The sequence below is a fragment of the Dermacentor silvarum genome, chromosome 5 (genome assembly GCF_013339745.2).
Source record: "Dermacentor silvarum isolate Dsil-2018 chromosome 5, BIME_Dsil_1.4, whole genome shotgun sequence".
NCBI lineage: Eukaryota > Metazoa > Arthropoda > Arachnida > Ixodida > Ixodidae > Dermacentor > Dermacentor silvarum.
Window position 1 is genome coordinate 99734323 of NC_051158.1, and position 27429 is coordinate 99761751.

Sequence of the window (27429 nt, forward strand, 5' to 3'; positions counted from 1 at the left end):
CTTGTGACCACAAAACACCTTTCTTTGTGTGCCAAACTTGAATATCAGCTTTGCGCGTCGACTTGGTAGGTGCTTTTTCAAGAGCTACGCTGTGGCATGGCGCATGGTCCATGACAACAACACTATTGGCTGGAATGTTTAGCAAAAGCTTGTCGGTGAACCACTTCTCAAAGTACTTGCCATCCATCTCGGAGTGGTAGTAAGCTTTGTTCCCCTTTTTTGCTCGGAAGTAGTCAGCAGCTCCTTGAACAAAACCTGTTGCGCTGCTCCCAGCATGTACAAGGATCAAACTGGCCCCTTTGCCCGAGGCCGCAGCCAATCCTGTTGTCAGGCCCTTCACGAAAGCATCGTGAGATGCCTTCAGTCTTGTCCTGCCAGACGGATTCCTTCGTGTGCCCCGCGTTGACCCATGTTTCATCTAAGTAGATGATGCACCTGTACAAAGCAAAACAAAGGAGTGTACGAGTTAATGCACGTAAGGAAACATACCCACTGCAGCAGCAGAGCCTTAGCATGATCATAATTGCAAATACTGCACAAGAGAACACGAGACAAAAAAAGAGAACAAATATCATTCATATGAATAATACATTTCCTTTGTTACAATTAATACGCTGACTGCTTTCACAAACAGCTGCTCACAGACAACAGAGAGAAAAAAATATTGGCGTTGATGTTGCGCACTGTTGCGAAAGCCGAAGGTCCGAGCGGCCACAAAAGTTCCATGGATGGTGCCGTGCCAGGTGCTAAGAGGAGGAGATATCCAGGGAGATTAGAAAACTGTTTTATATACAAATGTACATATGGTATTTTACAAGAAGGGCTCCATGATATTGGAGCCGTCTACATGCTAACATCTTTGCATGTAGTAGCGTTTACATCTCGAGCGTCCTAAATGGTCGAGCGTTCTCTACATGGTCAAGCGTCCCTCATAACACTCAAGTCCTTCATTTTATCCCTTCTGTTTCCCTCTTTCACACGACGGGGGAATTTACTTTTTCTTCTTAGCCAATGGCCACATCCGTAGCGGTTCGCCAAACCCCGCCTATGAGCGTCGCCCCCGTACACAGGCAGCGGTTGACACCTTGGGAGCCACATCCGGAAATGCTAGATGCTGGCCCCTTGCAAGAGTCGCCTCTCCGTAGTGGTCAATTCGCGGAAGCCACCATTTCCAGTCAAGAGTCGCCTCTCCGTAGCGATCGGTTCGCGGAAGCCACCATTTCCAGGGAGGGCGGTGGCTGTCTCGAAAGGGACTCCAGGATGGCACGTCGCAGTCGGCGCCGGGCCTCGTCGTAGTTTGGGTGGCGCTGGTAATTTCACGGAAACGCACCAAAGGGCGACATTGCCGTTTAGCGACGCATGAGGCAGCCTGGAGACTAACTGCTCATTTATCAGTCCCAGGTGACATTTCCCGGCGGCGAGAACTGACAAGCGTGAAGAGCACTTGATAGCTTCCCCGTATGTCGATGAGGCCTCCTTTGTCCCGAAGGACCGCCAGACACAACAGCACCCTCGCCGCCAGATGATGCATTGGGAGGTTGAGTTGTTCTATGCAGCTCGGCCGGTTTGATGCCTGCTTTGCTCAAAGTCATGGGGCCGCTGCTTCCAGGAATGAGGATCTTCCCACCAAAGGCCTCTTCATAGGTGGGCTCTGACTGGACTGCAGAAATGCAAGATGACAAGCTCCAAGAAGCGACCTTTGTCAGTCACACACAATGCTGCAAGCACCACTGCAAGCCTCTCTCATCGCCAGACTTTACCAATTCGAAAAATCTGACAACCCCCTATCTAAAGAAAACCCTGAAACACAAGGTGCACGTTGATCCGGACAAGTACCAAGAAACTTGCGATGATGTGTCTTTGCAAACAGACACCGACTGGGTTTATGTAATGAAGCTAAGTAATTATGAATTAGAGCTTCCACAGATCAGGAAGCCGAAGGGAGAGCTGGCCTTCAGTAATTCATAGTCCCTAACACTTAGCACAAGAGAGCTACATAATCATTACATAATGCCAAAATTCCAAATCAACAAATAGGAAAAGCATCTACCACGTGCCCAAATTGGCTCACAAGGCCTAACTTATTCTGCATTTGTCCCAGTGCACTTTGAACTTGTACTGCTTTAATGCTATGCTCCCTCTGAGCAGGTGGCCGTATTTATGTGAGATACCCTTTGGCAATATGTTTAACAGAAAATAAATCTGTCGCTAATGGCGATCCACGCAACCAGTTTCTAACGCGCGGTCCTCTCCACGTGCGTGCGGGAACAACCATCCGACGCTTTCCAAAGTCACCTGAAGTATACTGCCTAACACAAGTTCTTAAAGCTCAAAGTCGTTAAAAAAAATATCCTCCAAGAAATGAAAATTAATCAACGCAGCTTAGAAAAACGTGCCGGGAAAAAATAAGGACTCCTGTTAACAAAACACGACTTTCTACACACTCGCACCAAAAGCGCAGGTCATCAACTTGCGCAACCTGCGTGTGACCTTCTAAACTATTGCAACCCTGACACTAAGTCTATAGCTGACACCAAGTGCACACCTGTCGTCGCGTAAACCTCCCATTTAAATTGTGGGTCTAACCTGAGCCGGAAAAATTAACATAACAAAAAACTGCAGCATACTTTACGCCTGTCAAACTTTCAAAACTCAACTAATCTCCCGCAGGCGGAATACAAAAGAAAATCCTACCCGTCTTCCTGTTTTTCTCTATTTTCGGCCTCTAAACGCACCCCTTTCTTTCAGACAGCACTCGAGGGGGTCGCGAATTCTGGGTATTTCGCAAGGTGCGGTCGCGACGAAGGCAAAGACCGCTAATTTGCCTGACACACCATGTAGCTGCGATTTTAGGACAGACTCTTCCAAGTATTGGGAGGGGAATGCGTTCGCAGTACCGCGCGCATTTCGTTACCCTCTCGGGTTTCAGTGCGACTCTCTTTCTAATAGAGCATAACCAGATTTGATCTTTGAGGCAGTTAGCTCCTCATTAAGTCTATTTTCAGCTGGCCTAGCACCATCACTGCCTTTGACTGCATGCAAAATTCCTCGCTGGTCTTCGAGGTCGGCCTCTGCTTCCAGAACAGACTTGCTAAATGGCGAAACAGCCGTTTCTTCGAGCCTTTCAGTGTGTGCGTGTGCTACTGGCACCACAGCCCTCTCAGCGCTCTCTAAACTAGCACTATCAAGCCTAGCTTTGTTATTGTTGTCTTGGCCTTCGCAGTCGGCCACTAATTCTAAGGCAGGAAAGCCACCGCTATCTTTGGTGCCTTCATTCACCTTGCTTCCGGCTACTAACACGTTTGACTCGTTGCTACTCGCAGCTGCCTCGGGCATCGTTCCATGGTCCTCTGACCGCTGCCGTCCACGGAGCCGTCCACGTGCTAACATCTTTGCATGTAGTAGCGTTTACATCTCCAGCTGTCCTACATGGTGTCCCTCACAACACCCAAGTCCCCGGTTTTATCCCTTCCGTTTCCCTCTTTCACACGACGAGGGAATGCACTTTTTCTTCTTAGCCAATGGCCACCTCCGTAGCGGTTCGCCAAACCCTGCCTATGATCGTCGCCCCCGTACACAGGCAGCGGTTGACACCTTGGGAGCCACATCCGGGAATGCTAGATGCTGGCCCCTTGCAAGAGTTGCCTCTCCGTAGTGGTCAATTCGCGGAAGATACCATTTCCAGTCAAGAGTCGCCTCTCCGTAGTGATCGGTTCGCGGAAGCCACCATTTCCAGGGAGGGCGGTGGCTGTCTCGAAAGGGCTCCAGGATGGCGCGTCGGCGCCGGGCCTCGTCGTAGTTTGGGTGGCGCTGGTAATTTCACGGAAATGCACCAAAGAGCGATGTTGCCGTTTAGCGACGCATGAGGCAGCCTGGAGACTAACTGCTCAATTATCAGTCCCAGGTGACACTTCCCTGCGGCGAGAACCGACAAGTGTGAAGAGCACTTGATAGCTTCCCCGTATGTCGATGAGGCCTCCTTTGTCCCGAAGGACTGCCAGACACAACAACACGCAGGTGACACTTGGCAGTCAGCTTTGATTCATGGCAAGTTTGGGTTTCACACTTGCCTGATTCGGTAAGAATTGGCAGCCCCATCATTTGCGGCGACTGGAAACAAAAATAGAGTGTTCGCAGGAGTGGTGCCGGTAACTCGTATCTTTCAAGGGAATGAGCGCTATATAGTGGATGTTGATTCATTCCTTCAGTGAGGATGAGATGGCACTACCCACAGCAATAATACGACAGTTTAGCTGATTGGTTGGTTTGGCTTATCGCACCAAACAGCGAACTGACCAATTCAGGCAAGTACCCCACTCAACAAAAGTGGCCGTCAAATGCAACAACCACGTTGCTAACCGATTTTTTTTTTTTCAGTTTGAAATGCAGATGTAGTACTCTATTACGATTATAAAGTTGTAATGGCAACATGAAGCGTTATATGAAGGCACTCTAATCTTGCTGCCTAAGAAAATATGCCAAGAACAATTCCCACCTGGCCTGTCTTCGGAATTCCTGGATCGCCCGCAGGTAGCTGCGACACCAGGCAATGATGTTACTGCGCTCAATCAGCGCGAGATTCTGTCTTATCAAACATGAAGCCGATGTCCTTCATTAACCTCCACAGGGTCGTTTTCGTGTAGTTCGGAAAGTTGTCTTCGTTAAAAGCCGTTTGCACACTATTCAGTGTTGGGATGTCCCGCTTGGCGTACATGCTGTGCACTTTCAGACTGATGGCATGGACCGTGAAGCTGTCATGTTTGACGGTTCGCTAGCTTGAAATGTTCACGTGAAAGGTAAAAATTACGCTGTATAATGGGGTTCGTTAGTTGTCTTTTTTTTTTTTTTCAGATATTCTACGAGAATTAAAAAAACCGTGAGCCGAGGGTTTCGGCCGATGACTGCGTACGAGGTGTTGAAAAATTAATCGTCTGTAATGTGAATAAATGTGTTGTGGGTGCTGTTAAACGTTTGCAGCTTCTCTTCAGTGAATTACCGCTGCGGTGTTGCAGACTGTGTAGCAAACCGAAATAAACTAGTACTCGTGTTTAGTTGAATCGAATGTTGTTGCATTGAATGACAAAAATGTTGAGTGCTAAATATTTCCCACTGATAAAATCCGAACATGGCATGCCTAAGTTTGTGCACCAGAAGTTCCCAGTGCTGTGCAACCATGTTTTTGTTAATCCAAATGTTAGCATGTCTTGAGATGACTCACTTGCATAAAATACCGCATTTATAACACAGCCAGTCTTAAAGATATCTGCAGGAGTAGTATAGATGTAGTACATTGTAGTCGGGCGACAATTTGTCCAATTTAGTACAGTATTAGGTAAACAGGTGTCGCAGTGCAAAATATTGTAAACCAAATCATGGTTACACTGAGCTTTAACACAAGACGTTGCCCTTGTATGGACTAGATCTCATGAGGGTGATCTCAACATCATTTGTTTTCCAAATTTGAGAGGCATTTGCAATATTCATTAACTTATATCACTACATAGTCAGCATACACTCTTTAATTGTGCATGCTTACACCCTCACAATCAAAAACTATTTTGCTGTTGGTGGCTACCATACAGAAATTTAGGGCTGCTGATACTCAATTATCTAGTAGTGCATAAAATGGAAGGCCAGTTCAGTGATGTTAAAGCTCTTTTACAAACTGTTTACACGAGGGGAACAAAGAGAGGTCAGGACTTTTATCCATCACATGCAGAATCCGTTCTCGGGTCCTCATAAGCTGTTGTGCTCCCCACTGAATTTTTTTGGAGTAAACATCGTAAATGGCTTAAGTTAATTCTTCATGCTTACATGCAGCACAAATGATGAGGAGAAAATTACTTATTTTAAGACAGCCAATGAGCTTTTTCTCAATAGAGAAGCCCTTCTTAAAAACGTTTTCCTGCTGTACCTCAGTTAATCATGTCACATGGGTTTGATTCTTTTGAGCAACTAATGTGATCAGGATAGCTTAAACTCGAATATTCTTCACTCTATTTACAACAAAGGTCTTCTTGGCTTGAATTATTCCACTGAAAAACTGGTGATAAATCTAACAGAAACCATATGTGTCATAGACACCTGCAAGTTCCTTCCGGTGACATCAGTTGGGCTACTCTCGCAGTTCCAAGAAGTTCCAGTTGCGAAAGTGTCGGCATTTTCACATCTGCTAGTTAATTTGACCTTGTACAAATAACAATGCCGCAAGGCAGTTCGTATAACAATTTTTTTGTCCTGTGCAGTGCTCTCAAAGTTGTGCATGGTATATATATATATGCAAAGCACACAAATATTTTGATGTTATTAGAAGAAAGTGGGGCATGCACACACAGATATAAAAGAAGACTGAGACAGACAACTCAAGTTTTGCAGGGCAGTGCGTTGGGCGAGTTGGTGCATAGCTAAACGAATGAATTGTGGTGCAAGGTTGAGAAAAAAAAAAAGTAAAACCAAAAAGGAGACACGATAGGGCGCCAAACTCCAGCCAGTGGCGCACCGACGGGGGGGGATTTGGGGGTTGTAACCCCCCCCTGAGGCCGAGTTAACCCCCCCATTTTGTTTAACCCCTTTTCTTTCCTTGCGCCTTTGAGTACTGCAACTAGTCGTCTGCACACTCGCAAACTGGCGCAAAAAGCGCATTTTTTTGACAATTTCCCGTGAAGAAATTGAAATTAGTGCTGTTTAGATGGTATCGGCAAACTGTCAACCCCCCCCTGGCAGAGATCCTGGGTGCGCTACTGACTCCAGCAACTAGTTTTATTTCCAGCACATCACTGAAATATATCTATTTCCAAAAAATATGCGCACAAAGACATGGCGCAGCATGTGTCACAAGCTACCTGACTGCGCTATCTAAAAACGAACATTCACTTTTGTAGAGGTCAGCAAAGGGCACACTGATACAACCATCACCCTTCTTTCTTATGTGCTAACACTACTCTGCTTCTTCCTATCACACGTGACATCAAACCGTGGAGCGCAGCCATGCGAGGCACAGTGGAACGGCAGGTGTGAACCCACACCATTTTTATTCGATGAAACATGCTCCCTTAGGCGGTCATTAACACAGTGGCCTGTTTGGCCTATATAAGACTTGCCACAGCTCAACGGAATTTCGTATACAACACCCACCATGCAACGCAGTACGGGTTGTTTTCTCGGCCCTTAATAAGTTGTTTCTTCCCAAAAGCCCAAGCTTCCGTGCGTATAGAAGCACGCCAGTAAGCCAGAGTAAGTAAGCTTCTTTAGTATTGCTTAAACTGGGCATTAGATGAGCTATGGATGGGTGTAAACATCTGTGTTGCAATCTCGTTTTTCCCTTGTATTCCTTTGGGTGGTTGGTTGGTTATTCACTTTCTTACTTTCTGCAATTACTCTGTGCTGCAGACCTCTGTCTTCAGTAGTTCAATTTATACTTTCATGTGGCAGGTATTCTCCACAGCTGTCCGCAACAAGGTGCTATCTATACTTGGCATGTGGCAACTGAAGATGTGACGCTTATGTTCATAACTATTTTTCCGCAGTGCCCGAGTATACCTTTACTGTTTGCTAAAGTAAAGTGTAAGTGAAGTAAATGAGTAATTGGCAGACTGGAATTTGTTTTCAGTCTGTGAAGCCACTGATGGTGAGTTTTCCTACAGACTTGTGAGAGAGGGGGTTGGGGGGGGGGGGGGGATGGTGACTAAAATTTAACTCTATAAACCGTTTCCCCTGGCTGACATTGCCAATGTTAAGTCGCTGCTTGTTGCATAGAGACTCCACATGAGATCCTAAGAGGGATGCCAGTTATAAAAACTGCAGTCAAATTCGACAATTCGTAGCTTATTTGGTTGTCTTGACTGTAGGTCCGACATGTCTATACACTTTTCTTGGTGGCTGTATTCATTAGATTAACCACATTAGTGGATGCAACCATGTTCTAAACTTCTATATGGCAATACTTCTGAGTTTGTTAGACAAAGGACTCTAGGTAGCTCTTTATTGATTACTGTTCTGCTTTGAAATTGTCATTGCCTGTCTGTTCTATGACATTGTTAATAAAGCTGTTGCGACGCGGGCTCTTTCCTTTTAAAGGGGCAGAATTAATTTCTTGCCCTTCACGAACAGGTTGACACAACAGCAACATAATGTTGATGTCATTCGTGACTTTCAAGCAGCTCTGGCTTGTCCCTGCTTTCTCCTGCATTGATTCATTTGATGAAGGCCTTGAATGCAGAATCATTGTGGTACATGATTGAAAGTGTGTCAGTTCTTCAGGTAGAGAAGTCGGTAGGTATGGCACATTCATTCCCCAAACCGGGATATGCGGGCATTCATCAGTTTTGTCAGCATTGCCTACAGATTTTGGGGAAAATAATATGCGAGATTTCTCACTGATTTTGTTTGTATTTCATAGGGCTGAGGATTTCAGTATATAACTGGTGTTGCTCTGAAGTACTAATTGACACAGATTGTGACACAAATGTGCATTATGTGCGCTGTGGCAAATAATTAAACTGTTAATAAGTGCTTGATTAAGCACTACAAGCAAGTACTGTGCCTTGAAGTTATGATCTGCACTGAAAATTAGATACTCTTATAGCATCTACATTGCCTTATGTATTATTATATTAGGAAAAAGTACTTAATCTATTTTATGAGTAAAAATGTGCATCGTTTTACTTTTACTTTTTTATCATACTTCTGAGCACGAAGCGGCGGCCGCATCGCCATGGACACTAGTCGTGAGGAAAACTCGGTAATGGCGGCAACACAAAGTCTGACTGAAGTGTAAGGTGAGATTTGTTTTCAGTGTTTTTACGCATTCTCTAAACTTCTGAACGTGTTTTAACACGTGTGCAAGTGCAGCGGCTTATTCCGCTACTGATTTTTGTATGAATATTGTTTTGACCGGCAACACGTGTCCACTGCGTCTGGTTTCTTATTCTATGTCTGGGTCAGGTAAGACGAGCAACCTGCAAAATTCATGTTCTAAACTTCTTGAATGAAGCCAGAATGCTTCGCGAAATCTGCGGATACGATTAACTGTGGTCAAGAAAACGACTGCTTGTCGATGTGTGCATTCGAGGCAATTGATGAGGCTGATGGGCGACTGCTTTCCCGTGGACATGACGAGTACTACGCTTCTGCTGCTGTTAAAAATACGACTATGCACTGTCCATGAGTTTCCTCATGCGATATGAGCACCTCAGAATACGTGTCGTCAACTGACGCTTAGCCCTCCTACCGCTTTGTCTGTTGAATGAACTTTTCGGAGTTTCCACACTCACGTAAGCACTTGGATCAATGGTGGGCCTACTTCGTTTGTAAACTTATGTGCTAAATGTCTGTATTCTGTTGCTACTTGTGATACTGGCAGGTGCATGGAAAACTAACAAGTCGACGATATTGCGGTCACGGATGTAATCGATATTAGGAGGCCGTAGATCTGCAGCGAATTGCCAAACGTACGCGAAGAGACTTGCTTTTCAGTTTAGGTATTTCATTTTATTCCCTGGAGTACTTCCATCTTGGCCTTATCCAAGTCCTACCATTCGAATGCCGAGAATTTATTGAACACGTCATTCTTCCACCAGGCCAGACTCAAGGCTGCGGCGTGCTTACAATCTCGCAGCTTTGCCCTACTGCTATCCTCTTCAAACCAACGCACACAATTGTTACCACACTTTTATGTAATCCCTTCCACTGTAATGCGCTTGAAGGCGCTGTGGGTACTCTGGTAAATAAATAAATTAATAAAATAAACAGGTAGTGTGATGCAATAGAATATTTACACGCATATAGGATGGTATCAGCTAGCACAGGACATTGGCTGATGGGATGACGATGACCTTCGAATCTTGCAATCACTTTTCATTAGTTGGACTGCACCAATAGCTTTGAAATGTATGAGATGAAAAAGTGTCTGAAATACATTCTGCTGTCGTAAACGTTGCACAGAAAATGGTTGCCCTGCTTTCGGGTATTCAATTTAGATTGTCCGTTGTAGCCTTTTAGGAAAACTGAACCGTAAGGGTCATCTTGTGTTCCACCGCTATGCATTGTAATCTGACTCTCCATCTTTTTCACTGATGTATTTACCTCTTCTTGATGCTGTAACAAGACTGCAATCACCCCAACTATTTCCTGCAGACCTCACAAATGCGATGAGCCTAGCTGAAAGTATCACTGCCAAAATGGCATGCCACGCCCCTTCCATGGTCGTCGGTCAAGTCGAGATTGGCACGCAGTGCAGCTTGCCTCTGGCTGACAAGTCTGTTGGGTGCTCCTTCAAAGCAGGAAGCGAGTCTAGGAGCGTGCAGACTACGGAGACTGTGGGGCGGTTAAGGACCACCTCAGGTGGGCAGTGACCGGGACTTCTCTTACTTTTGCTTGCTTGTGTGAGTCTGTGCTAAGTGTTGAGCAGGTCATGCCTAGCTTGGCACGGCCTTCTCAAGTGTGTATGACATTCTTCTTCTGAGCACAAATTAGCATGTTTGTGGTTCTTGTCAGCATTCTAATTGGGGCAAAATGCAAAAATACTGCTCTACTAAGCACATTGAAGCACCTTAGATGGTAGAGCTTAATCCAGAGCCCTCTTGCTGTGATGTCTGTTGTAATCCTTACATTGCTTTATGATAACATTACACCCAGTGTGTCTCTTAGTTATGCCTAAATCAGTTTTTTAGTACAGGAACATGAATATTGTTACGGGGAGGCAAACACAACAGGAAAACGTATTTACAGTATATTTACAAGGCGATCAAGCGTCAACCATATGGCGGAGAGCGCGCGCCCGAACATCAGCGTCTTCATCGATGTTGGCGTGAATCATATCGTGACATCACCCCCGGCTGCTCAAGCGCCGTCACGGTGCTTGCTATGATCCAGGCGAGTGGTAAGGTTTCAGGCAGGATACGTGAACAACGTCAGTAGGTGATGAAACGGTTGGCGAGGAAGACTCGAGCGGGCCAATCTCATACGTGACGTCTGTTACACGACGTAATACACGGTAGGGTCCGGAGTACCGCGAGAGCAATTTTTCTGAGAGTCCAACACGCCGAGTCGGAGTCCACAGAAGCACAAGGGCACCCAGAGTATAGATAGCGTCGCGATGACGGGAGTCGTAGCGGTGCTTCTGGTGGCCTTGCGATGTAGTAAGGCGACGGCGAGCAATTTGACGTGCCTCATCAGCTCGAGAAATGGCATCACGAGCGTACTCAGTTGGCAAATGGACGGCACCGAGAAGGTCGGCGTCGTGGGGAGGGCGAGCGGCTGTAATGGGCGGTAGTAGTACTGGTCTCGGCAGATGTTTCCTGGTCAGGTGGGCTTGGTACCTGGTGCTGGCTTCGGGGTGGGTAGCGGAAGCTGGATGAGTTGGGTCGAGAAGACGAGGGCCAAGGACTTCGGCAATATCGTGAAATGTGTCCAACACGTCCACATCGAAAGCAAATGGGCTTGTCGTCAGGCGTCCGCCACGCATTCGGGTCGCGATAATTCGGAGTGGTGTAACGGCGTTGGAGAGGGTTGAAAGTGGCCGAAGGGTAACTGTCAGGGTGGTTCACAGAGCAGATGGTTTGAAGGCCCACGTTTGCCAGTTCTTGACGAACAACGGATTGTATAAGGGATATCGTAGGTGCCGGGGCATCACAGGTCTCTCCTCGCATTAAATGTGCGGGCGATGCGGCTTCAATTTCGCGTCGAACGATTCGGGTGATGGTCTCCGATGTTAAAGGCCGAGTCGGCATACAAACATCCTCACACGTTGATGTCGCTGCCGTGTTCGGAAGGCGGGCGAATTGGTGGGCGATACGTCGGCTTTTAGCATCTTCGAAGCGTCGGCATTCAGTAATAATCTCGTTGACTGTCGAAGAGTTTTTAAACACGATCAGGTTAAACGCATCGTCCGCGATCCCTTTCAGCAGGTGCGCAACCTTATCGGCTTCTGTCATCTTGGCGTCAACCTTCCGGCAAAGGGTCAGCGCATCCTGAATATACGTCAAGTACGACTCAGTAGGCGTCTGCACACGCGAGGCAAGCTCTTGCTTGGCAGCACGCTGGCAGCCTGCAGGTTGGCCAAACAACTCGCGAAGTTTAGTCTTACATACGCTCCAGCTTGTGAGCTCCTCTTCGTTGTTGTCGAACCAGGCCTTCGCCGTTCCCTTTAGATAAAATATGACATTCGCCAACATCATGGTCGGGTCCCGCCTGTAATGTGCGCTTACGCATTCGTAGAGTCGAATCCATTTGTCGACGTCGTCGCCAGCAGTGCCGGAAAAGGTCCCAGGGTCACGGGGTGGAGCCAGGACGACGGTTGGCATGGCGGCCGCCGCTGACGCAGTTTCACCGCTGGTGGACATGCCTAGACTGTGGCGACTTGGCGGCCGCTGCGGAGCTCCGTCTTGCGTTATACCCAGCACTTCCACCAAGATGTTACGGGGAGGCAAACACAACAGGAAAACGTATTTACAGTATATTTACAAGGCGATCAAGCGTCAACCATATGGCGGAGAGCGCGCGCCCGAACATCAGCGTCTTCTTCATCGATGTTGGCGTGAATCATATCGTGACAATATAGAGCAATGCGGAATGTAAGTCGACCCCTGTGTTTGAGGTGAATAAAATTGGAACAAACATTTCCAATGCACTAACTACAAAACTTGCTTCATTATATCAATATACAGTCGGATCCACTTATAACAATACCGGTTTTAAGAATAAGAAGCTGCTGCACCGTCAACTTTTGTATGTTTTCTATGATGAAATAACCCACTTACTACAATGCCCCCATGCCGCATTATTGGTTATAATGATGAAGTCTGGCTACTGGGTGTCCATGCCTAAAGGGAATGCAATGCAAAATCCTCCTCATCGGTAGCCTTGCACTCTCTATCCCGTCGCCCTTCCACCCACCCCTTCGAGCACAAATATGGGCTATGCCCATAGCTCATAGCTCTACGCCGAGCCACCCTCCAAAACACAAATGGACCGCACAAATGGCGCTGATAACGCTGGGCGCTACTGCCAGTATGAAAATTGCACGATGGACACCTCATTCTGCGTAGTTCTGCCGACGGATGAAGTCGCTCGTGCTCGTCTTTGTTGGTTGCGTTGAAGCCATTCTGGGCCACGTCGTTTCTCAGCCTCGTTTGACTCGCCGCCGAAACGGAAGATGGCTAATCCGCCCGCTGATCGTCGGAAATGCACGACGTTTTCAGCGAATAGAAAGCGCACTGCTATAGATTTGGAAATGAAGTGCTTCTAACCGATGAGACGATCGTCGTGAACATGCTTGCATCGTATAGCAATGGCAGCGATGATGCAGTAGCACGGGCTGCCTCAACGTTGTCTGTGCAGGAGCCCCTGCAGCTGATTCAGCCCCTCTGAGGGTTCGTTTTCGCAAGGGACCTTTGCGAGAGAAGCATGTCGGCAAGCGTCGCGTAAAGCAAGCAAAGCTGACGGACATAGGGTTTTCTTGTGCAAGTCAGGGAGAATTACAGCTGCAGCGGAAAAAGATAAGCACAAGTGATCGATCACCCGATCGGATAAATTGTGGCAAGCGACGCCGTTGTTCCCTACCACACCGAAAACGTAAGTGCCAGACTTTTTGGAACATGAATCATGTGTCACTTAAGATACCAGTGTGCACGGGAACAAAAGCGCCGTGTATCACATTTCCCCTGCTCTGTTCATCTGCCACTTGTGCTAATCTTTTCCGTTGCAGCTGTACGTGGCAAGATGCTTGTGGCAATTTCGCCCCAGCCGCGGCAACATTCTAGCATTTTTTTTTTAAACCGCTTTTGAGGCCGCCCAAGTGATGCTTCGGTGGAGCTAGCAGTCACTGGTTGAAGCTACAACATGGACAAGTCGTTTATCCCAAAATGGATGCTGTTTTTATAAACATCTGAGGGCTGTATGCACTTATTTCGGTGGGTTATACAGTGAAAGCTCGTTAATTCGAATTTCACGGGACCGGGAAAAATGTCCAAATTATCCGAATGCGAATTAACGAATGAACAAGAAAAACAACATTAAAATCACGTTGGAGAAGCATACCTTTATTTGCTGAAGTATTTTGTAATAGTCGTCTGTTTTTTCGCGCAGATTCCGGCTGACATTACAATTTTTCTGAACTCTTCCAAGTGGCCAACAGCACGCAAACTGTCGGAACTGCTCAGGCAAACGTCCTCCAATATCAAAAGCGCCTCCCGAGACTTCTCGTGAGGTACGATGAGGCCGCGGCTGCACCTCCTTGCATGACTCTTCGTCAGAATGTAGTCCTGAAGGGTCACATCTGTGGGAAGGACAGCATCGAAGGTCGGGCAGTCATCGTTGGTGAACTCGGCTGACACCTCGTCGACGCCATCGTCGGCTACTGCGCCATGCTCGGGCCTCACAAAACCGCTGTGCCGAAAACATTTTCCGATGACTTGTGGAGGTGTATTTTCCCACACGTGGGTGATGATGTGCACTGCGCCGAGTAAGTCCACTTGATACAACTTTCCAACTTCTGAGCATAAGATCATTCGCTCTAGCAGGTGCTTGTGGTACTTTGACTTCACGTAGTGAATGATACCCTGCTCCGTCGGCTGAAGGGAAGATGTAGTGTTGGGCGGCAAAAAAACTACTTTGACGCTCTTCAGTTCCACTGTACAGTTATGGGCAGTGCAATTGTCAACAACCATAATCATCTTGCGGTCCTTAGACGTGAAGTGCACCTAAGTGAACCTAACTGCTGCAGTCAGCCTCGAAAAATGTCCGAGGTCATCCAAGCCTTCCTGTTCGCTGTGTACTCGACAGGAAGGCTTTTGATGTTTTTAAAACAACGTGGCTTATGCGCCTCCTCGATGACAAGAAGTGGCAAGCGCTCCGTGCCAGTCATATTGGCGGCAAGAAGCACAGTTATCCTTTGCTTGCACTTGTTGCCACCAATGCACGGGTCCCCTTTGAAGGTCACAGTCTTGTCGGGCAAAGCTCTGAAAAATAGACCAGTTTCGTCTGCATTGAACACGTCACGTGGTTCATATGCGGCGATGTGCTCAAGCCGCTTCACATTTCTCCACTCGGTGGTCACGCTTTCATCAACGCTGGCCTTTTCGCCGCACACACTTCTGAAGACAAGTTCGTGTCTCTCCCGAAACCTCGCGAACCACCCTTCTGACGCTCTGAACGATTCAATGTTCATCATTGCAGCGTACTTCTCACCTTGTGCCATGATGAGAGGCCCGCTCAAAGGCAGATACGCATTGCGACAGTCAATAATCCACTGAAGCAGTTTCTTCGAGCTGGGGATGAGCTGCGGTTCGCAACCGCTTTCTTGAAGCATGAAACTTCTCGCTTTCGAAGGCTTGAAGAATCTGTTGTTCATTTTTCACATATGTTCCCAACGTGCGCCGCTTCACGTTGTACTTCGTCATAATGTGCTGTCACGATTCACCGTTCTTGAGAGCTTGCAAAATTTCCACTTTAGTCACCAAGTTCTTGGCTTCGTGCTTCTGCTGCTTTGCCGGCGTTGCCATCACTGTTGCGCACGACGGTGGTGGCATGCAAACACGGTCACAACGAGAAAAAAAAAATAACTCGGCAAGAAGACATGGTGCCAACTCGACAACAGAAGGAAAATGGCGTCGAAGGCGCAGTGGAGTGAAAAAAGAATACACCGACGTTCGGTGATGCTGCGATCGCCCCCGCTAGTTGATGGCGATGAATCTCGGGTTTCGGTTTCACTCCAGTGGTGCCAGCGCTGCTTTACCACACTTTCGTGTAGCGGCAGCCATCAGCATTTGTCCGAATTAAGCGGTGCGGGGCTGAATTCTGACGAATTAACGAAGGTTTGGTCCCATAGACTAACATGCACTTTGGCCGCGACCAATAGAGCACTGTACATGCATATATTTTATTTCTTTCTAGGCTGTTTTGAATCGGGGTGCAGGTGGTATGTTTTGGCAGGTAATGTGGGGGAAAATATTCTATTTCCTAGCCAGCACGTTACAATCTCAACTTACGAAAACGTTGCCCAAGTTCAGAGTGTGATCAAGAAGATAACTACTGATCAAGTCCCATACGAGACAAAATCGTCATGTCTGCAAATCATAAGTTTTGGAAGTTCCAAAAATGGCCTCCGGGCCTGGAATGCTCATTGAGGATGAGAGGGCAAGCTGGGTCAAAGCATTTTTAAACTGTTCTCTAAGGTTCATAGAAATACGTGATAGTCATCAAACACTTCACATTCTCTCACTATGTAATTTTTACCTTTTTGAAAAATAATTTTTATAGGTGGGCTTCACAAACAGGGTAATGTAGCATTCAAATGCAGATATATTGAGTAAATTAAAAAGGACCATTAGGAGTTCTTTGTTTCATCATTGTTGAAATCACCCTTAAGATCTCCCAAATCAAAAATGAAAAGAAAGCTTGTCATTAAATTTACCATCTGTGTTTTTTTTGAGGGATTTCAAAATAACTTTTACTTTTGTTTTATTTGTGCAGTATGGAGGCCTTCTATTTCTCCATCAACTGCAACATGTGACAACTCAAAGCAAGGATGTCTCCACCGATGTCACCTCTGTGATTATGAGACTGATGAACTGTTTCGTCTGGAAGCACATGCCAGCGTCCACACTGGCGAGAAGTCATTTCAGTGCCCTTCATGCCCTTGGAGCTTCTCAAAAAGAGACACCCTAAACGTTCACCTGCGCACCCACACGGGTGAGAAGACATTTCAGTGCCCTTCATGCTCTCAGAGCTTCTCACAAAAAATCCACCTGAAAGAGCACCTGCGCACCCACGCAGGTGAGAAGCCATTTCAGTGCCCTTCATGCGCTCAGAACTTCTCGAAGAGAGACCACCTAAACGTTCACCTGCGCACCCACACTGGTGAGAAGCCATTTGCGTGCCCTTCATGCCCTCGGAGCTTCTCCCAAAAAGTCCACCTCAAAAACCATCTGTGCACCCACACAGGCAAGAAGCCGTTTCAGTGCCCGTCATGCTCTCAGAGCTTCTCACAAAAAATCCACCTGAAAGAGCACCTGCGCACCCACACAGGTGAGAAGCCATTTCAGTGCCCTTCATGCCCTCAGAACTTCTCGAAGAGAGATGCCCTAAACGTTCACCTGCGCACCCACACAGGCGAGAAGCCATTTGCGTGCCCTTCGTGCCCTCGGAGCTTCTCACAAAAAGTCCACCTCAAAAGCCACCTGTTCACTCACACAGGCGAGAAGCCGTTTCAGTGCCCGTCATGTTCTCAGTGCTTCTCACAAAAAATCCACCTGAAAGAGCACCTGCGCACCCACACAGGTGAGAAGCCATTTCAGTGCCCTTCATGCCCTCAGAATTTCTCGAAGAGAGACACCCTAAAAGTTCATCTGCGCACCCACACTGGTGAGAAGCCATTTCAGTGCCATTCATGCCTTCAGAGCTTCTCACAAAAGTCCACCTTGAAAGCCCACCTGCTTACCCACACAGGTGAGAAGCCATATCAGTGCCCTTCATGCCTTCAGAGCTTCTCACAAAAGACCCACCTAAAAGAGCACTTGCTGCACCCACACAGGAGAGAAGCCATTTCACTGCCCTTGATGCTCTCAGAACTTCTCACAAAAGGCCAACCTGATGAAACACCTGTGCACCCACACAGGCGAGAAGTCATATAGGTGCCCTTCAATGCCTTCAGTGCTTCTAGTTGAAAAGTGCCCTGAAGAAACACCGGCGGACTAATACGGGTGATCGGCTGTGCAGTTGCACCATCTGCTCCAAGTCCTTTACGCTATCTCATAATTTGAGCAGACATAAGAGAGCAGAGCACCATGACACTGTTGGGTAGGTCAACAACCACGTTGAACTGTAGTCTGAATTAAAAATCTACAGAATTGTAGCATGTTGGATAGTGTTCTGCTGCTTCAGGTAGCACAAGTGTCTCCATGCACTCTTAAAGAGGCCCTGGAACACTTTTTTTCTTGTCACCATATTTCCTCTATATCTTTTCTCAGCATGTTCTGACTGACGCACACAAAGCAGTTATAGTTGAGAAAAAAATTCTATATACTATTCTATATAACCAACCTTAATATAATGAAGCTGGTATAATCAGCAATTTGCTTTGTTATATTGTGACTTTTCATTATTCAAGCAGTATTGCATTTTTATTTTGATCTGAAAAATTACTGGTTGCAAACTCCTACAATATAATTAAGTTCATTGTAAAACTTATTGCGCTACAGATGTCTGAGTGATGTGCTTTCTAAGTTCTATGTTTTTTTTTTTTCAGTACTGTATTTTCTGTTCTATAAGTCTCAATTCTATATAATTTACACCCCCCTCAAAAGGGCAGTTTTTCCGGAAAGAAACGTATATGTCTCACCTGTGTATAAGAAGCACCTGTTCATTCAGTTGGCGATTTTTAAAAATGAGTCAGATTTCATTTCGTGAACGCTGGTCACGCGCAAGCATATGGATGCCATTTCTATATAATTGTAATAGCAATGATATGTGGACACTCTTGGTGCATTTTTTCCGTCATGGTCGCTGCGATGTTCTGTATAATGTCGAAGGGCGATAACATCGTCCCTGCGTGCCATCTGCTGTATGTGCGAGTGAAAGCGCGCAACGGGGAGTCGAATCGCGCACAAGGGAGGAAAGTGGGAAGGCAGCACGCAAGGCAAGAGGGCTGGCTTGTAACAACTCTGGTAGCAACTGTAGTTTGCGCAGCTGTGCATACCGTATCTTGAAAGCAATCTGCAGATGCGATGACTTCGAGGTCGGTCGAATCGCGGTTGGCCTGCCGCTGCTTGCACTGCTGTGCCGTCCTTCTCGCACCGTGCTCGGCAACTCGATCATGAGACGAACCCGGTACCTCGATAGCGCGCATACAACCCATGGCAACTGCCAGAGGCGATCAACCCAGTGCGCTTCGTGTGGCCATAGTACCCAATCCAACGGCAGTGTTTCCGAAAAAGAAAACGTATATAAGTGACTCCGTACTATAAGACGCACCGACAAAAAATTCAGAAAGAAAAAACGCGACTTATATACCGAAAAATATGGCATTGTCTTTTGGTGGCATATTGCTACGTGCTACTATGCTGTTGACCCTCGGATCTTGGGGGACGTACCCATAAGCGGTTACTGCTTATCTGATAACGATGACGTGCCTTCCTTGATGTTGGCTGGCTTCCATTTGGCCAATGCATGCTACCCTTGTAAATACACCCTGTAAATAGTTTCGCTACTGTGCTTTTACGTTACATTCCTTTCTTTAGTAGAGGTGCGAGGTACTTCTGACTGACGCTGACGCCACCTCGAATCTACCACAATGCCTCCAAGTGATGACATGTTACCGCCAGCTACGCGTGCGAGCACTACCCGGTTTATCGCCTTTGCACAGCCCCACGATCTCGGGACTTTTTCTGGGGCGAATAGCGTTGACGTGGATGAGTGGCTCAGCTGGTAGGAGTGAGCCAGCAAACAGAGTGGCTGGGATCTAACTATAATCCTGGCAAATATATTTTACGTCGACGGCCAGCCTTACGTCTGGTTTCGGACCCACGAGGACGATCTCACCAGTGGGGACACGGTCAAGCAGCAGCTCCGCGACCTATTCGGCAACCCGTTTGGTCGACAGCTTGCCATCAAGAAACAACTGGCAGTACATGCCCAGACGTCAACTGAGCCTTACTTGTCGTACATACAGGACGTGCCAACGTGACCACCATTGACTGTGTGGTGAAAGAGTGCCATCGTCTAGAGCAAGCAAAATGTCGGCGCATCTCGCCTCATGTCGAGCGTGTGCCGAATACCGCTGCAACGTCGTCCTGCGAGGCAACTCCTTGTCAACCATCCAACTCGGACGACGTGACGCGCTGAGAACTCCACAGCGCCTATCCGGCTTCTTCTAAACCCACGGTATCCGAGAGCCCAACGCCGGCTGTTTCATTGTTCCAGGCCATTGTTTGCCAGGAATTTACAAACCTTGGCCTCTGCTCTACTGTCTGCACCATGCACACTGCTGATGTCGCCCTAGTCTCCGCGGACAGGCCTCGTCGCGTACCAGTGCCCTTAATCATCGCAAATGCACTGCTGGCCGCCACCAGGAGGGTAGGCCTTGTCAGGCACACACAGCCTTTACTCTCCCCCCTGATGTGGCGATGTATGTTTAGATGCTTTATGTGACAAGTGAATCTCGCAATATACTTTCAAACTTGAAAAAACCCAAGAAACTTTCAATTCTGATGAGTAAGAAGTGGAGCTAAAGACTTATTTAAAGAAAGCGATTGAATAGCACTAACAGTGGTGTACCAAAAGTTCACTGTGCAGAGAGGGGGCTTTATTTTCCTTTGGTTTGACATCTTATAAACTATATAACGTGACCAAAGAGAAGTATAGTAACGCAACTTCAGGTATCTCTTTCTACCATGCATGCTTGTAGCAAACAACCGTAATTTCCTCCATGACACTGAATCTTGCTCATTTGGCATAAGTGAAGAATGAGCCATATGTTAAGATTGTGTAGGATTTTTACTATAATTTTGTGCTGTAAACAAAATGATGTGCAATTGGCCGATCCAATTACTTTTATGCTTCTGTGGGCAGGGAGGCATAATGACTTCTTGCGAAACGTCAAGCACATGGAGTTGCAGCAGAGCCACCTCAACCATTGTGACAGTTGTGACTATGCAGTTGACATCCTGTCCGCTCTCATTACACACTATTGCAAGCACATGGGGGAGAAGCCACTTCATTGGCACTTCTGCCATGAGAGCTTTTCGCACAAGCGCAGCTTTCAAGGGCCTCTCACGGGTCTGGCTATTTTGGACTGACAAGCGTAGCGCATACATTGCACGCTGACGATTCTGTCTGCAAAGTATTACACCTCTAAGAGCCGCGGAAAGGGATCAAATTTCAAACCAAGTGCCCTTCGCCTCCCAGGCACCGTATTCTCAGCCGGTGAGTCAATGTTAATTTCACAAGCTTACAAAAATTGCAGTGCTGTGAGATCACTCACAGTGATACGTAACTTCGACAATTAATTAAGGCAACATCAGCTATTTGTTTGATCTGTTGCTTCAGTAAACGATTTAACGATTAGAGAAATTATAAAACCTACAAACTGAATGTCTGAGTCCTTCTTTTACCCCATGCTGTAGCTAGACGGACGTACTACCATTTGGTCTGCTTGTTCCAAACATCATGCAGGCGTTTCGTGCAGAAAACGAAACTATCTGCCATTTTTTACTCGGTTCCAATGGGCGATTGTGCTCTTTGATTCGCTTGTGTCTGCCTCAGTGCTCGCGACTTTGGCTCTGACTTATACCATTAATTAGGTGCAAAACAAGAGAAATGGTTTGCATGCGAGACTGTCACCTAGAAGGGCACAACTCGGCAAAGACGCGAGAGACAGAAAGAAACGATAAAGAGAAAGCGGGACCTAACACCTCTCCGTCACGCGATCCTCTGGTGCGAGAATGCAGGGAAGGAATTTAGCTTGCGGAGGCTAGGCGGGACCAATTACATCGTCTATATTGGCTGTGACGCTCGCCTCCTGAAATCATGGGTTCACGGCACTTCAACTGTGTTTATCTCTGCTATTAATGGAATAATTTGAGAAATTCTTGCCGTAGAGGACTCCTTAGAGAGCTCGTAACAACTTCCAGCGTATAGCCAAAATTTGCTATCTGGCCTGCTGAGGAGGAGCCTTTGAGACACAGAAGTGCAGGCTGCTCGTGTGAATTGATGCATCAGAAGCTGGAATGGCAACGCATTGTAACTCTGTTGATCCATTCCTCGCGGCTCCATTTTCTCTGCTGCTACATTGCGTTTTCGTGGTGTCGAATACATTGCTATTATGTAATGTTCCTGCATCTTACGTTGCGTTTTAATGCGGTGGTCAAGTAAATGTAGCGGTGCAGCCAGCCAGTACGATGCGACTAGCACGTTGCAAGTGACCAAAGCTTGCAATAAGTGACCGAAATTGTACGAGCCAGGTGCTGCATAAGGCATATCGAGAGAAAGCGCGCACAAAGCAGTTCTTGAAGCACCCAAAGTGTACAAATGTAAAGACCCATCAAGAATCATACACACTGGGCCGCATCCGCCGAGCGTAGGGGCCCATTTATTTTGGGGTCTGCAATGGTCGTATATGCATTGCGTAATTGCCACTTCCATTTATTAATGCTTAAGCGTTGTATTCCCCATTACGCGAATCTCCGTCGTCATCGGCTTCGCCATCGAGCGATCGTACCACAAATTGCCGATGGCGCAAAAGTAAACATCAAAAATGCTTGGTTGATGTTCAAATTTCTCAGGGAGGTTCCCATAAACAAAGTAAATCAATGGCTTTGAAAAGAAAATTTGGCAAGTTTCTGTCTGGGTGGAAACCGAACCCAGGGCTCTGGGGTGTGAGATGAGCATGCTTCCCCGACACCATGGCGGCTTCACGGTTCTTGCCTAGTGCGTGCGTCATTGAGCACGTGATGGCGCAGCCAGTGGGGAGGAGGTAGCGCCGCTGAGCGGTCCTTTGAGTTATGAACTACTCGTAGTTTTACCGAGGCGCAGTTAGAACGCAGGCGAGAGCTTGCGCAAACAAGGAACACGAGGAGAGAAGCATTCACAAAAGGGAGTATAATGCTTTTGCATTCACACGCATATGCAGTTAAGTGCCCCTGCCGAAACGCCACTTCTATTTATTCAGCTTCACCGCAATAAAGCTGTGTTATGCGGTAAAACACGTGCAAAGCATTGCAGTGAAGCATATTAAAGTTGAAAGTGGCCACTGTCATGGAACATCATATCTATCCCTTAGTTATACATATGTGCATACTCCGTCCCCACTCAAGGTACAATCATCGAGATGTCTAATAACTGTACTGAGCCATTCAGAGCTGTTTCCTGACTCCGTGTGAAACATTGACTCCATGTAAAAACTCACTACACGTCTCTTCTCTGTCCTTCGTCTTTTGACTGGTTTTACTATTCAGGAGGTGACGGTGTAACCTCTGACAACACGAACGAACACAAGGTGGCCAGTAAAAAGGCATACAACAATCCCTCAAAATTAATCCGCAGTCCTCTACTACGGCATGCCTCATAATCAGATTGCGGTTTTGGCAACTAAAACCCCAGAATTCAATTATCATCGAATCACATTTATATTGTCTGTTGGATTAATAGATGTACTCCTTCTTGGAGCCTTCTTGTGGCTCTGTTCGAGCCATGTCATTGTCTTGCACATAAGCATTTGTTTACAGCAATTGAATGATCTGTATTCATTATGAATTGACCGTGTTTTCGAGCATTATATAAGTTGTGGCGCTTAGTGATTGTAATTGTTTATATTATGACGTCTGTTGGCATGACATTTGGCCCGAGTACTCGGGAGCGAACCAGCAAAGGCACACACGATGATGATGATCCCACATAACTGAAGACGAGGATCGAGCAACGTAGAATGATGATGATAATATACAGATGAAGAAGACGTGCTTAATAGACGCCCACATTAATCCCCCCCTACGTGGAAGCGGCCATCCTGGCCGCAGTTCAAGGTGACGAAGAACGCTGCGTGGAGGGTTTCATGCGGGAGACATGGAGGACCTCAGTGCTGCGACAACGGCGGTCTGTTGCGGCGACAACAGTAGTCACGCGATAATTGCCAGGCGATGTCTGCTCCAGGACTATGTAGGGCCCGATGAATCGCGGCTGGAACTTGTCGCACAAACCAGGCGTGCGAAGGGGCGTCAGTAGAAGTATTTCCTCACCAGGTTGGAAAGACAATGCGATGGAAGGCGTCATAAATGATCTTCCGGTCGTGTTGTCTGGCCGCTGTGTTGACGTGAGCACGCTGGCGGCACTGGGCGAGTCGTGAAACGAATTCTTCGCTAGACGATGCAGATGAGTTGACAGGAGAATTGAAGAAAGAAACGTCTAGAAGGGGAAGTTGGCAACCATCCGGAAACTAGGTAAAATGGCGAGTAGCCGGTGGTACGCTGAACGGCCGTGTTGTAGGCGAAAGTGACGATGGCAGAAGTTTGTCCCAATTCTTGTGATCAGGCTGAATATACACGGCGATCATGTCGGCAAGCATGCGATGAAATCGCTCTGTCAAGCCGTTAATTTGTGGATGGTAACTCAATGCTGTTTTGTGGGTGGTACCAAAGGCGCGCAGGACTTCGTTTAATAGTTGCGAAAGAAAGACCTTTCCACGGTCGCTTAGCAGTACCCGAGGAGCACCATGGCGCATAATTATAGCTTGAAGGACGAAGTCAGCAACCTCCGAAGCTGAGCCAGTGATCACTGATCTTGTCTCAGCGTAGCGCGTCAGGTGGTCGATGGCGGTCACTATCCACCGATTGCCAGCTGCAGTAACAGGAAGGGGCCCGTAAAGGTAGATGCCAACAACCTCAAATAGTGCGGTGGGACACGGAATAGGCAGTAATTCGCCAGCAGGAGCAGAGGTGACACGGAGAACAGGAACCGACGTATCTCCCCACACTAGTAGAAAGGCCAGGCCAGTAGTAACGGCTTCGAATGCGATCGTAGGTCTTGTGGAAACCGAGATGGCCAGCAGTCATGTCATCGTGGAATGCTTCGAGGACATGGGCTTGAAGAGAGTGCGGTAGAACGGGCACCCAGCGTTGACTGTCAAGGTGGTAAATGTGCCGATACAGCACGCATTCTCCAGCTTGAATTGTGCGGGTTGCCGTCGAAGCCGCGCGTTGGGTGGGCGAGAAGTGCCAGAGAGGTGGTCTATCATACGCTGACAGTATGAGTCAGCCGTTGGCGAGATGCAAATGTTTGATCGTGGTCCGGAGAAAGGTGGTCTATTGAGGTTAGAGAGAAAACCGGCGTAGAAGTGACATCCAAAGAGCTGCTTTGCGACGCAGTTGCCGAGGTGTCGAGTGGGTGCTCAGGAAGCGGGCAACGAGAAAGAGCATCAGCGTCTTGGTGTTTTTTGCCTGACTTATGAATAATGTCAAAGCCATATTCTTGCAGGCGGAGAATCCAGCGACCCAGGCGCCCAGTCAAGTTCTTGAGAGTGGAGAGCCATCATAACGCGTGGTGGTCCGTAACAATAGTAAAATGACGCCCGTGCAAATAGGGACGAAACTTTTGTACAGGACCAAACAACAGCCAGGCACTCCTGCTCAGTTATCGTATAGTTCTTCTCGGCATTGGTGAGAATGCGGCTGGCGTATGCAACGACTCTCTCGCGCGAAGAGTTGTCGTGTTGCAGAAGAATGGCGCCGATGCCGTTGGCGTCTGTGTGCAAGAGAGTCGGTGCAGTCTCATCAAAATGGCAAAGCGCAGGTTTAGACGTGAGGGCGCCCTTCAGCATGTCAAAGGCTGCTTCACATTCTTGAGACCAGAAAAAGGGTACACTAGAAGCAAGTAGCTTGTGTAGCGGCGCAGCGATGGAGGCAAAGTTCCGTATAAAGCGATGGAAATAAGAAGTGAGGCCAAAGAAGCTTCGCAAGTCTTTAGGCCTTTCTGGGCGAGGGAAGCGAAGGACCGCAGCAATCTTGTCATGGTCAGGACGTATGCCCTCCTTGCTCACATGCCCTAGGACCTTAATAGATCTGCTGGCGAAACCGCATTTCTTCGTGTTGAGCTGAAAACCAGCGTCGGCAAGGCACGTCAGAACTTCATCTAAGCGCTGCAGGTGCTGAGGAAATGTTGATGAAAAGACGACAATGTCATCGAGGTAGCAGAGGCAAGTTTTCCATTTCAGGCCACGCAACACGGTGTCAATCATGCGTTCAAAAGTCGCAGGTGCATTGCATAGCCCGAAAGGCATGACGTTGAATTCATAAAGTCCTTCAGGGGTGGCAAACGCTTCGTGCATTGGGATTTGCCAATAGCCGGAGCGCAGATCGAGGCTTGAAAAGTATTCTGCACCTTGTAGTGAATCAAGGGCATCGTCAATGCGAGGCATAGGGTATACGTCCTTTCGAGTGATCTTATTGAGGGCCTGGTAATCGACGCAAAAGCGCACGCAACCGTCTTTTTTTTCGAACCAAAACAACCGGAGATGACCAAGGGCTAGCTGAAGGCCGGATGACCTTTCGTTGTAGCATGTCCGCGACATTTTCTTCTATGATTTTCCGCTCGGCTAGGGACACGCGGTACGGGCGTCGGCGCACTATGGACACGTCGTCTGTCTGAATGCGATGCGCTGCAGCTGTGGTTTGACCCAGAGTCGACGAATGGACATCAAAAGAATTTGCGTGTTTGTTCAACAAAGCAAGCAGCTGCTGCATCTGTGAAGGTGGCAAGTCACTGCTGATGGCTGCAGTAAGGGTGGAGGGAGAAGCAGTAGCACAAGTAGAAGGGTCTTTGGAAGACATAGTTGCAAGGGGCACGACGCATATAGGCCCTGGTTCGGCCGTGCAAGCCCCTGTGGTGTTTTGCGGAAGGAGAATTTTCTCCGATGTCGCGTTCATGGCGGTGACAAGCGCCGAGCCATTATAAAATCGAACTACACCTGGTGCAAAAGCGATGCCTTTATGAAGACAACGGTAAGAGGGCAAGACCAAGACGGTCATCATGGTCGATATCGGTCGACATAATGGTAAAAATTCGCTCCCGGCCGGGAGGCAGTTCGGTATCTTCCGCAGCGATCAGGCGCAACGGCGTGTACATGTCTTCCCCAAGTAAGTAGTCGGTGTCCGTAAGATGCACGACACGTTGACCACAACAAATAGCCGCGTAAGCAGAAGACAGAAAATCCCACCCTAAAATAAGTTGATGAGCGCACGGGGACAGCACACCTAATTGTATATGGTGTCAAATATCATCAATCACGACACGGGCAGTACAAAGAGCGGAAGGTCGAACATTGTCCCCTTGGGCTGCAACTAGCGTCGGTCTATTGTATGGTGTCGTGACTTTCCTGAGACGTGAACATAAAACTGCATGAATAACGGAAATTGTCACGCCTGTGTCCACCAAAGCATCGACAGGCACTCCTTGGACAAACACCGAGAGCATATTGGACGGGCGCACTGGAGGAATTTCAGTCCTGGTGTCGTATGCAGTTTGTCCTCCAAAAACTGCATCGCTTAGTTTTCCGAACGAATGTTAGAGTTGAGGGAGACGGGCCGTAGTTGTGACGTGGAGCGGCGGAACGGCGAAGGGGAGCGGCGTCTGGCTGAACGGTAAGTGCAGCGGTCTTCAGTCGATGCCGGCGGAGAAGTAGAGCGGAGCGGAGGTGAAGAGAAACGCCGGCTTTGGGAAGAGGCTCCACTGGAAAAGTTGCGTTCGGAGTTGTCGTATCCCCGACGCTCGTCCTACTGGCGCTTGCGACAGAAACGTGAAATATGGCCGCGATAGCCGCAGTAGTAGCACGTGGGACGTGACGGACACCATGGCGGATAGTACAGGGGGCTAGGTGCTCCGGGAGTCAGTGCAGTCAAATGGGCCGATGAAAGCTCGGGCAGCATCGACGAGATGTTTACTGGA

General features: G+C 47.7%; 1 protein-coding gene and 1 long non-coding RNA gene across 2 annotated transcripts in view; one reads left to right on the top strand and one right to left on the bottom strand.

Moving 5' to 3' along the window:
* The window catches only part of LOC119453641 (oocyte zinc finger protein XlCOF6), a 791503-nt gene that overhangs the window by 548099 nt on the left and 215975 nt on the right, over window positions 1-27429 (top strand). Inside the window, exon 8 of the mRNA XM_049668312.1 lies at window positions 17194-17445. Within this exon, the coding sequence (XP_049524269.1) occupies window positions 17194-17445 (252 nt within the window). The remainder of the gene's footprint in view (window positions 1-17193; window positions 17446-27429) is intronic.
* LOC125945925 (uncharacterized) lies at window positions 16661-17285 on the bottom strand. Its single transcript, XR_007467226.1, has 3 exons — window positions 17250-17285; window positions 16998-17165; window positions 16661-16745 (listed from the first exon to the last, which is right to left on the bottom strand). It is a non-coding gene; the product is annotated as an uncharacterized LOC125945925 (long non-coding RNA).